At 45.7% G+C, this 16,172-nt stretch overlaps 1 protein-coding gene across 2 annotated transcripts in view; it reads right to left on the bottom strand.

Moving 5' to 3' along the window:
• Positions 1 to 16,172, bottom strand: part of GALNT14 (polypeptide N-acetylgalactosaminyltransferase 14) — a 214,770-nt gene that overhangs the window by 32,043 nt on the left and 166,555 nt on the right. For both annotated transcript variants that reach the window (XM_075925330.2, XM_006118082.5), the window contains 3 exons: positions 14,873 to 14,960; positions 12,229 to 12,313; positions 8,665 to 8,768 (listed from right to left, as the gene is read on the bottom strand). In XM_075925330.2, the coding sequence (XP_075781445.2) occupies positions 8,665 to 8,768; positions 12,229 to 12,313; positions 14,873 to 14,960 (277 nt within the window). The remainder of the gene's footprint in view (positions 1 to 8,664; positions 8,769 to 12,228; positions 12,314 to 14,872; positions 14,961 to 16,172) is intronic.

Genomic DNA, 16,172 nt, shown 5'->3' with positions numbered 1-16,172 from the left:
TCTGCCTGCGCTGCTTTGTGCAGAATCAGCATGGAAAACAGAGCTGCTGGTATCAGGTAATTTAGTCCAAATTGCCCAAGCAAGTTTCTGACTGTCTGGATGGGCCTTTCTGGGAGCATTTATGTCCCCTGTGGATAAAGGATTCAATACCGGAGGAACTGGCTGAAATTCTATAGGTGTATAATGCAGGAGGTGAGTCTAGATGAGCTAATGATCCCTTCTGCCCTTCAAATCTATAAATCCGATACCTCATTGCCTGATCATCATCACCTTTAGACAGAATAGGGATTTGAACACCCTGTGGGAGACAGAAAGAAAATAAGCAGAAACCAATTTCACAGTTTTTTGTATCCTGGATGACGATGATGGTTTTTGAAAGTAAAGAGTGATATTTAGCACTCATCAAGCTTTACAAACATTGGCTTGCTCCTCCCCTGGAAAACCGGAGAGTATTGTTACTCCCATTTTACTGCTGAATCACAGAAATTAGACAGGAAAGACACCCATTAGATCATATACTCCATTGCCCTGCCTATTCAGGATTATTCATAAGAACGTCCATATAGGTCAGACCAAAGGCCCATCTAGCCCAGTATCCTGTCTGCCAACAGTGGCCATTGACAAGTGCCCCAGAGGGAATGAGCAGAACAGAGCCTTACACTTCATTTTTCAGTATTAGCATAATGGTGCTGATCAGTTGCTGCTTCAATGCAAATAATGCCAATAAGAACGGAGGAGAGTTTAAAGGCAGGGTGGTTGTTACATGCCTAACTTCCAGAGTCAGAGAGAGTTCGGCACCTATCTGCCATTGGTACCTTGGACATGTCCCCCAACTGGCCTAGTTTTAAAAGTTCTAAGAAATGGCCCTTCCATCTCTTCACTTAAGAGATTATTCTTCAGCTTAATATGTCTCCCTGTCAGGAGGTCTGACCTGGCACTCACCTTTCTTAATTCCGCCATGATCCCATTACTCTTAGGTACACTTCATGCATCAGCAAGTGATTCTTTGCTTTCCCTTTGAAAACCCTGCAAGTATCGGTGGAGCATTATCATGTCCCCACTTTTGTCACGGGGTAATCGAGCTCTCAAAACAATCTTAATATTTCCCCTGATAATTTCCGCGGCTCTCCTTAGAACTCCGTTAATATGGTTTGGGGAAACTGATGCACGGGGGCTAGGTGACTTCCCCAAAACCACACAGAAAGTTCATGTCAGAGCCAGCACCAGCACTAAAGCTGTCCCTGGTTCTCAAACCATTAGGCAAGGCTTTCTCTGTCTCTCTCTCCAGTTGAAAATTAAGTTCCTTAAAGGGAAGGACTCTTCCTGTGTGCCCTCTCCCTTGGTTACTGTGCAATTTTTGTTCCAATTCATGAAAACATCACTGTCACGCAGCTTTTGTAAAAGGTATTTTAAGATATAAAATATAAATTGGGGGAGGGGGGGAGCAAAATTGGGTGAGTATCCCTTTAAACACAGTGACATTATCATCAGATAGGACAAAACAGCCAATCATGATCATAGTCCGCATGTGCTCTTTGGGGGTTACCCAGCTGCAGCTGTTTCCAGCCCTCACTGCCCCTCCTGGCTCTCTCTGGCAAAGCCCTGGTGAGACCAAACTAGCTGGGATGAGGAATTTCATGCCTTGAGCTCATCTCTAATGACAAGGCCCCTTCAGGACACACTACCAAAGCCCAGAAGCGGAAGCACAGCAGGCGGCCGCGGAACAGACGTGAGTGTCTCCTTTCAGAAGTCCCCTCCCTCTTGCAGCTCCCCCCTCCTTTTGCTGTGGCAATTATTGAGAAGCAAGCACTGGCGAGGAGTGGAGCCTCACAACTCACCCAGGGCAGGTATTAATGGGCCAATAAAAAATGCCCTTGTGCCGCATCTTAGTGCTATATTGGGAGCCACCTTAATCACAACAGGAAGGAAATGAGATTAGTAAGGGATTTAGAGGTTCTCAGCTGTTACATTCAGCTCTCCTTGCATCCGTTCTTCATCTGCCCATGTGTAGCACACTGTACGGTCCCTGAGTATCACTGCAATTAAAACCTGATGAACGCACAGTTAGCCCAAGCAGCTGGGAACTGGCTTGTGGATGCTGTGCCATTCATCCCTCCACTTTCTGTTCAGCCTGCCAGGGACTATGGCTCTCTGAAGGGTTTGTGAGGGTGTGGGTAGGCTGTAGATTTCAACCCCCTGCTAGCTTGCATCTTAAAGCACAATGAAGAGGAAGGATGATGTGATTTCAATGCACTGAAAATCAGTCTGGAAGCACAGTGCTCAAACTGAAGAAGAGACTTAGTAAGTGAAGCATCAACTTCCAACCACCTAGCAGCCTTGCAAGTCCCAGAAGGGACAATTCAAAGCCTTCAATTCTTCCCAGTTTACTGGGTATGGAACTAATACTTGGCCCCACCTATATCACCTGCCTTCCAAGGGTCTGAGAGTGCTACTGTAATGAGTAATCCTCACAGCACCCTCTAAGTAAGGTTGTTTTATACTCATTTAACAGATGGGGAAACTGAGGCACGACATGGTTAACACATGTGTCCAAGTCACACAAGGCCAGGAATACAAGCCATATGCCCTGGTACCTAGACCTGTCCCTTACCCACAACCCATTACTTGAGTTTTAAGCCAATCACTGGTGCATTGTTACTTTTGCTTCAGTTACTATTACAATCCTTCCATGTTCTATTAAACATGGTGTGTAACAAAGTGTCAGACTCCAAAGGATCTCCTTGCTCCAGCTCGGCCACGCAAGGCTCTGTCCTGACAGAGGAACACTCTTCTGCTAGTACCATGACCCCCCTCCTATTCTCCCTGTCACTATTTGCTACCAACTTGACAATGCTACAATTCTGCACACCTGAGTTACATGGCACATGGAAGCAAGGCCTGCCAAGGGGAATTGCAATGTCTGCAGAGAGGGGAAGACAGCAAAGCAGGGGGTTTGAGTGTTGGAAGGGATAGCTAATGAGCCAGGGACTCATTCTTTGCTAGGTCTCCATCCTGAATCCATTCAGGGCTGGGATGTCACCACTATCCAAAGGGAGTTCAGTGATCTGCATGAAATGAGTTGGCAGGTCTCACTCTAAAACTGGCAGCTAAGGATCCACAGCCTATTTGGCATCTCTACTGGCACTCTTGGCAATGAAAGTGAACAGCCAGGGGCACTAACCACCCCAGAGACAGCCCTCAGGGTGGTCCCTTCAGGTCAGGTTTGAGGCATGCTGGAGGCTTGCCCTTGCTATAGTGACATGAAGCATCTTCAATCTGCAGGCAGACACTCAACAGCCGGGCACCAGCCGCAGTAAATTTGCTGACAGAAAGCTAAAGAAGGAAATTCCAAACCAGTGTGGGAAGTGACAGAATCCCAATAGCCCTCCCTCTAATTTGAATGCAGATTCCAACTTGCTTTTATTTTCGATGGAGTCTGGCAGTCCCCTGTGGCTGGCAATCACGCTGCCATAAAGCTGCGGAGTTTACAGTTGTTAATGTTGAAAAAAAAACCCACTGCAGTGCTACATTGTATTCAGAGTGCTCCATCTAATTAGGAAGAAGAGTAAATCACCAGAGGGCTGAAATGTATTTCACTGCAAATATAATGAAAGGAAGTGCAAAATGCACCACAAGAGCCTAATGTCTCAGCCACTTACCCTGAAACCTGCCACTGGCGCAACTTAAATCAGAATCTAGTCCGCTGTGCGCTTAGCACAGGGGAGATTCTGTTCTGTCAGGTGGGAAGGTGAGGAGCTCTGCGGCTAGGTCACTGAGGGGCAAGTTCTGAACCCTCTCAGGGAGGGAGGTGAGAGCAGGAGCTAAACTCACACAGTCGGAGGTTCAAGTCCACCACTTTGATGTCACCATTTGAGCCTGTTTGGTCCATTTTGTGTCGTATGTACTATCCCATTTACACACAAGCTGTCGTCCCGCTTCTCAGCTCCCTCATGCTGGAGAGGTCCCAGCTGTTGGCCTATTACAAAGGGCCAGATACACCACAGTTGTTGCAGAGAGAAGCCAACTTTCCCTCTATGTACCAAGAAGACTCACCGTGTCCCAGGTGGGGTTTCCAACCTGTCTATCCTCAGAAACTGTACTGGTGGAGGATACTAGAGGAATGCTTACTACTGCCCAGCGGCTCCAACCGAGATCAGGACCCATCTGTGCTAGGCCAAATATATACAGTCAGTGACATTCCCTGCCTTATAAAGCTTACAGGAGGCACCAGAGAGGTGAACTGACTTGTACAAGCTCATGTTGCAGGTTAGTGATAGAATTGGGAATCAAACCCAGGACTTCTGCCAGTCCAGGGACCACACTGCCTTCCATAAAGCATGTCTCCTCCAGCCTCTATGTTTATAATCTAGGCTTGGCCAATGCCATTTGTTTTAGCACTTCATGGGATGCCTGCAACTCTTGATTAGTTTAATCTAGCAAGCTCCATGGCTAGCAAATCTTGAGTCTATTAAAGTTTGAACTTTGGTTAAATTCTGCCTGGGACTCCATGATATGGCTGCCCTCTGACATTGGGTGGGTGAGAACACATGCTACTAACGAGAACACCTAGCTCCATAACATAGGTTAGAATGACATATAAAGCCATAGTGCCCAGCACGCTAGCCACATGTGGCTATTTGGCCAGTTGAGTGTGGCTATTTGGTTTGAACAATGTGGCTATTTGGCTGGCTGAGTGTGGTTAGTTTGCTGGAAGCTATAGCCACTATAGTGGCTACTGCTTCAGAACTGGTTGGATCCCACAGATATAAAGGGTATAAACCCTCATGCTTCAGGGTGTAAGCCAACAGCTAACTGACAGAAATTTCTCCTAAGGTGCATCTACACAGCAGGGCTTAACTCAGAATAAGCTACCCAAATTGAACTACGTCAATTGCATAGTTTATTTCAAAATGGGGAGCGTCTACACAGCATTTATTTTGAAACAGAGCATTCTTCCTCTGACTTCTTTTACACCTCATACAATAGTGTCGGAGTAAGAAGTCCTTTATCTTGATAGTATTTTGACATTATTTTGAAATAACTGCCTGCTGTGTAGATGCAGACTACGTTATTTTAAAACAATGCTAGTTATTTCGAAATAATGTTCCTGTGTAGACATACCCCCTAGGGGGAGACTCTTCCATAATTGTCTATTTTGGTCTCTTTCTGGAATGAGGATACAGGACCACGCATCTGATCCAGTATGGCACGTCCTATATCTATGTTTAGTTTTCTTTGCAAAGACAAGTTTGAGACCATTAATTCAAGATGGGAAAAAGGCTCCATGGGATTTTGTGATGAATTTCTTCAGATAGCAGAGGAAGGAAGAGCAGATGCTGCAGGTCAGACCACTGGCAAGAAATTCTCTCTCTCACACGCACATTTTACACGAAAAGAAAGAAATAAAATACTATAGAGAAATAGCGAATAGAAGACATCAATAGCGCTAGACAGTGGATGGGATTATTGTAAAACACAAACATCTGTTCCGATGAATCCCTGACAGCATTGCTACATCTGTTAAGATAGGATTTTTTTTCCTTGCTAGTCACACTCCCCAGAGGTGCTGAAGTATTAAAACCAGCGTAAGATCTCCTCCCTGTCATCAAGTGCATCCTTCGCCTTTCACAACTGCTGGCCAACTGGATCCAATCAGCAGCATGATTACAGCAGCCAACAGAATCAAGCCCAACCTGATCTAGCACTGTCGGACATGGTGAGTGAGGATAGTACATCATCTACTTAACCCCTTCATCGGGGCTCACAGCCAGGAGCTTCCCAAATGACACATGTGAACACAGAGGGCAGAGGTGGAATGAGATGTCCAGAAGCACAGGGCCCTACATCCACTTGCCATCAAATTAATTAGGCCAGGTTTTCTCAGCCTTTTCCATGCTGGAACCCCTCCCATCTAGCCAAGGTTAACCTGGGAATCTCTCTCTTATTTAGCAGTATAGGCATGAAAGCGTTGTCACAACGCTCTGATGGCTGTTTTTTCATAGATTAATAGACGGGTCCACTGTGATCATTTAGCCTCACCTCCTGTATAACAAAGGCCATAGAACTTCCACAAAGTAATTCCTCGAGCAGAGCTTTTAGAAAAACATCCCATCTTGATTCAAAAATTGGCAACAATGGAGAGTTCACTATGATCTTTGGTAAATGGCTCCGTTGATTAGTGAAAAAAAATTACCTCTCATTTCCAGTTTGAATTTGTCCAGCTGCAACTTCCAGCCATTGCTCATGTTTTCCTTTTTTCTGCTACACTGTTGAGCCCACTAAATATTTAAATATGTGTGTCCCACATAAACACTGATAGACTGTAATAGAGCAACCCCTTAACTTCTTTCTTTGAATGTAAATAGATTGAAATTCTTGAATCTGTCACTGCACAGCATGTTTTCTGGTCTTTTAATCATTCTTGAGGCTCTTTTTTGAGCTCTCTCCCGTTTATCAACATCCTTTTTGAATTGTGGAGCCAGAAATGGACACAATATTCCTGCAGTGTCGCACTACTGCCAAATACAGAGGTAATGCAACCTTTCTACTGATACTCAAGCTTCCTGTTTATGCACCCCAGGATTGCATTAGTTGTTTTGGCCACAACATCATACTGGGAGCTCATGTTCAGCTGATTAATGACCCTTTAATCTTTTTCAGAGTCACTGCTTCTCAGGATAGAATCCCCTGTCTTGTAAATATGGCCTGCATTCTTTGTTCCTAGATGCATATATTTACATTTAGCTGTGTTTCGCAAACACATATTGTTTGCTTGCACCCATTTTCCTAAGTGAACCAGATCATTCTATATCAGAGACATGTCCTCTTTGATTTTACCACTCTCTCAATTTCTGTATTATTGGCATACTTTATCAATGAAGAGTAAATGTCTTTTGCAAGGTCATTGATAAAAATGTTAAACACTGCAAGGCCAAGAACCGATCCATGTGGGACCCCACTTGAATGATGATTCCCCATTTGCAGTTGTATTTTGAGACCTAACAGTTAGCCATGATTTAATCCACTTACTAGGTGACATGTTAGGTTTTTTTATTTTCTAGATTTTTAATCAGGATGTTGCACAGTACCAAGTCAGTCACATCAACGCTATTGCCATTTTTATCAACCAAATTTGTAATGTCATAAAAAAAAGATGCCAATTTACTTGAACAGGAGATGTTGTCCATAAATGCACGTTGACTTGCATTAATTATATTGCCATCCTTTAATTCTTTTTTAATCAGGTCCTGTATCAGCTACTCTCTTACCTTGCCTGGGATGGCTGACAGGCTTATAATTATCTGGATCATCCCATTTACTCTTTTTAAAAACTGGCATAAGGTTAGCTTTCTTTCAGTCTTCTGACACTTTTGCAATTCCTCCAAGACTTCTTGAAAACCAACATTAACAATTCAGCAAGATTCTCAACTAGCTCTTTTCAAACTCTTCAATAGAAATTATTTGGACCTGGCGATTTACAAATGTCTAATTTAAGTAGCTTCTTTTCAGCATTCTCCAGTGACACTAGTAGAATGGAAAGTGTTTGATCATTGCCATATGAAGAAACTATATCATCTCTTCTGCCTCAAGTAGGAATAAGAGATCATCCGGAAAAGGGCTTATTTTCCAGAGAATCACGTCTAGACTGGCGCTTTTCTCCGGCTTATCCCCAAGCCGGAAAAAAGTGGCAGCCATGTAAATGCAAATGCCGCGGGGGATATTTAAATCCCCCGCGGATTTTGCTATTCCGATGTGTCTAATCTGCATCCCTTTTCCGGAAAAGGAGTGCAGTGTAGACACAGCCGAGGGGTACGTCTAGACTACATGGCTCCGTCGACGTAGCCACGTAGATTTGTTTGTTCGGCAAAGGGAAATGAAGCCGCGATTTAAATAATCGCGGCTTCATTTAAATTTAAATGGCTGCCCCGCTCTGCCGATCAGCTGTTTGTCGGCAGACTGGGGCACTCTGGACGCTCCCCTGTTGACATGAAAGCCCTTTATCGATCTCCCTGGTAAACCTCATCCTACGAGGCATAACGAGGAGGTCGATAAAGGGCTTTCAGGTCAGCGTGGGAGCGTCCAGACTAGCGCGCTGAGCCGACATACAGCTGATCAGCTGTTTGTCGGCTCAGCGCGGCAGCCATTTAAATTTAAATGAAGCCGTGATTATTTAAATCGCGGCTTCATTTCCCTCTGCCGATCAGCCTAATCTACATGGCTCCATCGATGGAGCCATGTAGTTTAGACACACCCTACCTGAAGGCCTGTTTCTGGGCACTAGTCCCTGAGCCCACCCTTTCTGCTGGAGACCATGCCTCTACCTCAATTCCTTCCACCCTCTTCACCACCAGATGTAGGCGCCCCATCCCAGCCATCTTGGGTTCTGGCCAGCCCTAGCCCCAGAGCAGCAGGCTGCCCCAACACCAGCTGCCCCAGGTTCTAGACAGCCAATCAGCTTGCCTTAGCCCCAGACCCAGACCCAGGCCCAGCCTGCTTTGGGGGAGAGGCTAAGCAAGGCCAGGAAGAGGAGTAGCCTGGGCTGGGGCCACAGGGGAACACCAGAATGCAAAACTTAGGTGATACCAGCCATGCTTGAGAGGAAGATCTAGCCCCATCTCTTGTGAGAATGAAGCCCCACACATCCCTGTATAACAAGAGACTCACCAAAATTCTCCCCACCCCAGATGTCCATGGCAGTGTCATACTTCCCGAGGTGGTTGAACCAAGCCTTGTCGATCACAAAAAGCCCCCCTGCAATGATCGGAGTCCTGCAGAGATACACAGGGAAAGGGGACAAGCTCTTACTCAAACACTGGAGCAGAACCCCAGATGCGCAATTCACCACCTCTTTTCACTTTCTATTCTGCATCTATGAATCTTCCTATTACCTTAAAGAAGGAGACACATCAAAAAGTGACAGACCCATTTAACTGGCTGGCGTGGTATTTTTCTGTCAATCAGCAGCACTTAAAAACAGGCCAATGCATCTATTAGCACAACTCCTAGAAGCCCAGAGTTCACAGCCCTTATGGTTGGCTTCAGAACCAAGAATACACTCAGCAGTTGGGACTTATGTACATGACATTACCTAAAGTGCCTTTGTGCCAGGAGATATCTTATTAGAAGCACCATTGCAACAGGGAGATGTTGACTAGCCTGTGCCTGTTGAACAGGGAATTTTTAAAAGTCATCGAATTTGATTCAATATTTCTCAAACTAGGGACCCCAACCCAAAAGGGGGTTATAAGATTATTATGGGGGGGTTGCAAGAGCAGTTGTTGGTGGCTCAAGCAGAAGCAGTGCAGAAGTAAGGGTAGCACAGTGGGGGGCCATTTGTCACTTTTTCAGGGGAGTCATCACAGTATGACTTTTTCAAAAGAGGGTCCTAGCAAAAAATAAAGTTTGAGAATCCTGACTGATCTTTATTTCAAAACACAGCTACTTTTTGCCTTTTGGATTAGCTGGCATGGGTATCAAAGAGAAGTCATATGGCAGGGCTGGAGAGAGAGAGAAAGAGAAGGATCATTTTAGGAGGACCACTCATTTCATGGGCCAAGCCACCCTCTGAACCTGTGTCACTTCCTGCAAACACATTCAGTTAGGATGCATTGAATCTGTCTCGGGACTCATGATTTCTCTGCATCATGTTTGCAGGGCAGCATAATCACAAACATTAGATGAGGCATTGGGGGATGAACATGAGTTCATTACAAGAGCCAAGATAGGGAGAAGCAAGATTTGTTTCCCAACAGTGTGTGTCCTCTGCAGTGTTTCTGGAGCTCTGAGCACTCACCGCCACATTCCCCGTCCCATGCTGCCACAATACTTTTCTGTTCAAGGACTTGACAAAATTCCAGCCAACGCCATACCTCTGCCAGCCACAAGGGGTGATAATGAATAGGGTGAGGCACGCTCAGCCAAAGAATGAGGACAGACACTTTTCTCTTCCTGACTCCATTAACTCTCCTGAGACTCATCACTCACTCCAGACTTGCTGTCTGTCCCTTGGGCAGCTCAGCAAGGCAGTGCTGGTTGGGAAGGCATGATGCAGTTAACATGCTTGTATCAAGGCAAGGGTATCATCCTATCAAGTTTCCTTCTTGTTCTTGGGCAAAATATTAATTGTGAGAAGAAAAGTGAGGCCTTGTCTACTCTACTGCAGACCATCAACCTAAGTTGTGCAACTTCAGCTACAGGCAGTCCCCGGGTTACTGTAAGATAGGGACTGTAGGACTGTTCTTAAGTTGAATCTGTATGTAAGTCGGAACTGGCATCAGCCGCTGCTGAAGCTGATCAGTTTCAACAGCGGCTGAATCTGGATGCCAGTTCTGACTTACATACGGATTCAACTTAAGAAACCCAGGCGTCCCCAAGTCAGCTGCTGCTGAAACTGATCAGCGGCTGATTCCAGGAAGCCCGGGGCAGAGCAACTGGGGTGCTGCTGGGTTGCTCCAGTTGTGCGGCTCCTCGGCGCTACTGGAGCAACCCAGCAGCACCCCAGCTGCTCTGCCCCAGGCGTCCTGATTCAGCCACTGCTGAAATTGACCAGCAGTGGCTGAATCAGGACGCCTGAGCTATGTCTAGACTGCAAGCCTCTTTCGAAAGAGAGCATCTAGACTGCAAGTTGAACTTTCGAAAAAGCGGCTTGCCTTTTCGAAAGAAAGCATCCAGTGAGTCTGGATGCTCTCTTTCGAAGAAGCCCTATTTACATTGAAGAACGCCTTCTTTTGAAAGAGGAACTTTCGAAAGAAGGCGTTCTTCCTCGTGAAATGAGGTTTACCGCCATCGAAAGAAAAGCCACGTTCTTTCGATTTAATTTCGAAAGAACGCGGCTTGAGTCTGGATGCAGGGGAAGTTTTTTCGGAAAAAGGCTACTTTTCCCGAAAAAACCCTGAGTCTGGACACAGCCCTGGGGCAGAGCAGCTGGGGTGCTGCCAGGTTGGTACAGTAGCGCCGAGGAGCGGCGCTGCGGGACCAACCCGGCAGCGCCCCAGCTGCTCTACCCCAGGCATAGGCAAGAAAAGCCTGGTCTGCTGGGGGGGGGCACTAGCTGCCCCCCCCCCCAGCAGACCAGGGAGACGCGGGTGGCAGGACCGCCCGCGTCCTCCACGGCTTTGCTCCGTCTCCCTGGTCTGCTGACCAGGGAGATGGGGAGCAAAGCCACGGAGCACGCCCGCAGCGGGACAGCCCAGGCACGCCCGGGCTGTCCCACTGCGGGCGTGCTCCGCGGCTTTGCTCTGCGTCTCCCTGGTCTGCGGGGGGGGGGGGGGGCTGCCCCCCCTGCAGACCAGGGAGACGTGGAGCAGCTTTTCTCGCCCCGGAGGACGGGGGCGGTGGGACTGCAGCGCACCTGGGCGTCCCGCCACTCCAGTCCTCCGGGGCGAGAAAAGCCCCGTTCGTAACTGCGGATCCGCCATAAGTCGGATCCGCGTAACTCGGGGACTGCCTGTACATGAATAACGTAGCAGAAGTCAACATACTTAGGTCTGTTTAAGTTAACAGCTGATGGTCTCCTGTTGACTCTGCTGACTCTCCTGAAGTACTGGAGTCAACAGGAGAGCATTTGGCGGTTGATTTATTGCATCTATACTAGAAGTGATAAACAACCCCCACCGGCCTGACTGCTGTCTGTGGAACCTTTAGTAAAGACATGCTTTGTTGTGGAGAAAAGGTTCTCATTCACAGGCTGGAAGAACTAGGAAGCTTCGCTATCTTTCCTTAGCTGCTTAGGGGAAAATTCACATGGAGCACTGAGAAATGATCATGTTACAATAATAATAATTTTGACCCCTGTGTTGTAAAAGCCCCACAGCAAACTGGAACTCAGGACAGACTCATGAGACTCAGGACTGTTGTGAGATGTGTGAGAGTGCCTATCTATCTCCTTCATGGTACCATATATTAAACCAAATCCCTAATTATATACTTCAGTTTCCTTCTGGACCAGCTAAATAGGAGAATGATTTGCAAAAATGATACTTATTGCTGTATCAACAAAATTGGGCAATATCTCCAGTTAGGGCCAGATCCACAGCCGGTGAAGTAAATGAAAAGACTCCCGTTGACTTCAATGGACTTTGAGCCTAGTCCTTAATGTGCAAATTTCCCTGCAAGTGAACTGGACAAAATCAAACAAGGCCCTGGACACAGCTTGGCTGGCACAAAATTCTGCAGAAGAAAACCTTCCATTCACTCCAGAGTTTCCCCCTTCCTTGTCTTGACACTTACTTAATAGGTTCTGTTGGGTCAATTCGCTTGGCTTTTTGTTCTGGGGAAAGCTGCTCCCATTTGAAATGTAAACTCCAGTCAAACCCTAAAAAACCAAGTAGAGAAAGACCATTGTGAGATTAGAGATGGACATAAACAAGGAAACTACCAAACCCATCCCCTGGCCAGCACAGAATTGCTTCTTCTTTTCTAGTTACAAATGACCCAAATAATAGGGCCACAGCCTGTTCTCTTAGGAGACAATTTCAGTGTCTAACACATGTAAATATTACAAACAAAAAACTACAAGAAAGGAGCGTTTCAGTTGCAATATCCAGAACACAAAAGCCAGGAAATGTCCAAACAAAGGTTATCTATACAGCCTTAATTCAACATTCTTATGCATATGCATTAGGATGCAGTCTTTAACTACATAAGCAAACACTTATTTTCACAGGAACCCTGCCCCATTCAGTGCACAGAATGGACAGTTGATGATCAGCAGTTTAATATTTCTTGTTACCAGTGTCGTTCAACATGTGAGCCCCTGGCCTTATTAATTTCCTTTTTTATGGTGCTCATCACTGTAATAGCTGAGGGTTTTACAAGCATTAGTGAATTTACCTTCACAGCACTCACATAGCATGATGGGGTGATACTATACTTATTTTACAGATGGAAAACGGAGGCAGGGAGAAAGTAAGGTACAAAGCATATGTTAATTCGGGGTGCCCAGTTTGAGATACGTTGGACCTGATTTTTCAAAGTATTTAGCGTTACACAGAATTTTGAATGTTCAAAGCCCAGCTTCTATTGACTTCAATTGCATTTGTGAGTGCTCAACACATCTGCATATCAAGACAGGCCTCCCATATTGAGGCACACACAAGTAGTGACCATCTCTGAAAAGTCTGTTGTAAGTGCGTGGTGCAGCATCACACAGGCATGGAACCCAGATCACCACACAGCATTCAACTGTCTAAACCCTGAGACCCCACCTCCTTCTCTTTCTGCAGCCCCCTGCCTCATTCACCATCCATCCACCTTTCAATTCTGCAACAAATGAAACAGGGGCCTTCCAACAAAACCCGCTCTGATGCACAGCACAGGTTCATTCTCTAGGTATGAAGGAAATGTTGTGTGTTCTGGGGCTCTTAGAGAGGTGCAAAGCACAAAGGGGCACAGGGACAGGACTCTCAGGCTATGTCTAGATTGCAGGCTTCTTTCGAAAGAAGCTTTTCTGGAAGAGATATTCTGTAAAAACTTCTTCCGAAAGAGAGCATCCTCACTGCAAAAGCGCATTGAAAAAGCGATCTACTTTTTCAACAGATAGCGTGTTGAAACAGCTATCTCTTTTTCAACAGCTATCTCGCATGTAAGCTGTGATTACTATGGGCAGAATGGTCACCAGGGGACCTGTGCTTTTTTCTCTTTTCTCTTCTTGCAAAAGAACTCACTCTTCCCCGTCCAAACACACCGTTTTGCAAAAGATCTCTTCTTCCTCGTAGAAAGAGGTTTACAATGTTGGAAAAACCCCTCTATTCTTTCAATTTTCTTTCGAAAGAATGCAATTGCAGTGTGGACATAATTGACAATTTTGGGAAAAATGCTGTTTAAAAAAAAAAAAAGCCTCTATAGTGTAGACATACCCTCAGAGAGCCAGCAAGTTTGCAGTGAGGTTAAAATTAGAGGCTGCTTGATCTGCTAGGCCCCACTCTTGAGAAGGGGGACTCAAAGATCGTAGCAAAGAGGCAATGATCCAAGCCTGTTGGATCTTGAAAAATGGCTTTGGCTCTGTTTATGGAACTGTATAAATTGCCATACCAGAATACACTCAGGGTTCATCTGGCCCAATTACTCCTTTCTGCAGAGATTATAGAGACTGGTCTTCAGTATGGGCCATGTTTCCTCCAGTACAAACAAGTTAATCTGTCATTAGTCTCATCATAAGTTATATTTGTTAAAAGCACAAGAGCCTGCCCAGCTGGCATTTTCTAGAGAAATCTAAGGATATGAGTAAAAGACTCCAAGGGTGCATGCAACACAAAAACAAAGAGAGGAGCCATTCTCCCTTAGCATAATGAAAGAACAGCCTTCTCCAAGGAGGGAAGAGACATCTGGCCATTTAGCACAGGAAAGTCATATTTCAGGGCATGGTTCTTCACTGCATCACTTTGGTTTTACACTGGCATATAGCTGGAGAGACACCGTGGGGAAATCAGGCAACCAGAAATGTGCAAAGCTCAGAAGGGGACTTCAGCTAATAAACCAAAGTATAGCTGTGGAGATACGCATGGCAATACAATCCCTCCATGTCCCTCCTCTTCAATGACCCCTCTGCTGCTGGGGGTTAGCTTAGATGTGATACTTCTCTCCAGCACGGCCACTGTCCCCTCAAAAGGAACTCCAGTCCCTCAAGTCAGTGCTCTGAAGGGCCGTTCTAGCCCTGCAAGCTGACAGAGGAGGAAACTGGATATTTTTAGCATGCAGTGCACAAAATAGTTGTGTGCACAGAACATTATAAATAATCCTTACAGTAGGGAGCTCCGAGTCAGTGCCTCCTTCACACTGAGTCAGCCGCTTTCCTCTGCCAGCATCTGCTGAGCATAGGATCTGACATATCAGTATCACCTGACAGGGAGTGAGCACAACACGACACACTCACCACCTCGCAGGTCCGAGGAAGCGGCCACGTAGGCAAAGGTGTCCAAGTTGATGATGTCAATAACTGGACTGACCACGCGGGTTGGATCCTGAAAACAAGACACAAAACAACCCGTGACTTTTGGCCTGGTGTTGCTTCTCTTCAGAAGCCACCTCAGGAGCCGAGAAAACCTGTGTGATGGACAAAGAGGCGAGGAAGTTGGTTTGCCTCTGAAGTCCTCTACTGATTCACAGGACAAACAAGTTAAGGGAAGGGCCAAATTCTTAGTTATGCAGAATGGCTGGAATTCCTGGTGTCCAGATCACAGAGGCAACTCTCCTTCTTGGGGGAAGGGATAGCTCAATGGTTTGAACACTAGCCTGCTAAACCCACGGTTGTGAGTTCAATCTTTGTGGAGGGGATTTGGGGCAAAAATTCATCAGGGATGGTCCTGCTGAGAAGGCAGGGGACTGGACTCAACGACCCTTCAAGGTCCCTTCCAGTTCTAGGAGATAGGCAATCTCCATAAGAAAATTCTTATCAGACAAGCTAAGTGCTGCATGGAAGCATCTGCTTAGACACTTTCTTCCCTGGAGGATCAGGTTGAGGGTACACTGCCAGGGTAGCATGTGGGGGAAACACTTATACTTCTCCTATTATGAAAAGAAGACAAACTCCAAGGATGTCAAGCCAGCCTCTTTCACTAACTCAAAATTTTCTCATAAAGAAACCCATACTGCACAGGCTGTGGGTGGGTTTTATATTAAGCTTGGCTCAAGAATCTCTGGCTGAGTACAAAGCTCCAACTTTTTTATACAGATTCCTCAATTTATTCCCCACCACCACCACCTTCTTTCAAATCTTTTTATTGCATTTCAAATGTTAAGCCACAAACAAGCAGCATAAAAAATGGACAAAACAAAGCCAGTCAGCCAGTTAAGAACGTATAGAAAAAATACTACAGAACACACATCTGCAAAATTATGCCATTCTGCACTGGTTTCACCCAAGGAGGGAAAGGGGTTAAAAAAAAGAATGAAATGATGTTAAATATTTGATGCTAGTGATTTAATTACCAGCTTGTTATGGGGGAAAAGATTATACAAACAGTTAGGGACAAAAATATCTACAGGAGGATGAGATTTTGACAGCTTTGACTGGTTTCTTATCTTCTTTTTTCTTTTCAAAAATCCCAAACTCCAATTATAGCTAAAACTTCAAGCTTTTCCCCTCACCAGATCAAATCGCTTTTCACAGACATGTAGACGAATGTGTCGTCGCACATCCAGGCTTGCTGCCTCACTCTGGTGACATTTTTTGT

Source organism: Pelodiscus sinensis, chromosome 3 (assembly GCF_052426305.1).
Source record: "Pelodiscus sinensis isolate ZL-2025 chromosome 3, ASM5242630v1, whole genome shotgun sequence".
NCBI classification, from domain to species: Eukaryota; Metazoa; Chordata; order Testudines; family Trionychidae; genus Pelodiscus; species Pelodiscus sinensis.
This window is presented reverse-complemented; position numbering and strand designations above follow the sequence as displayed.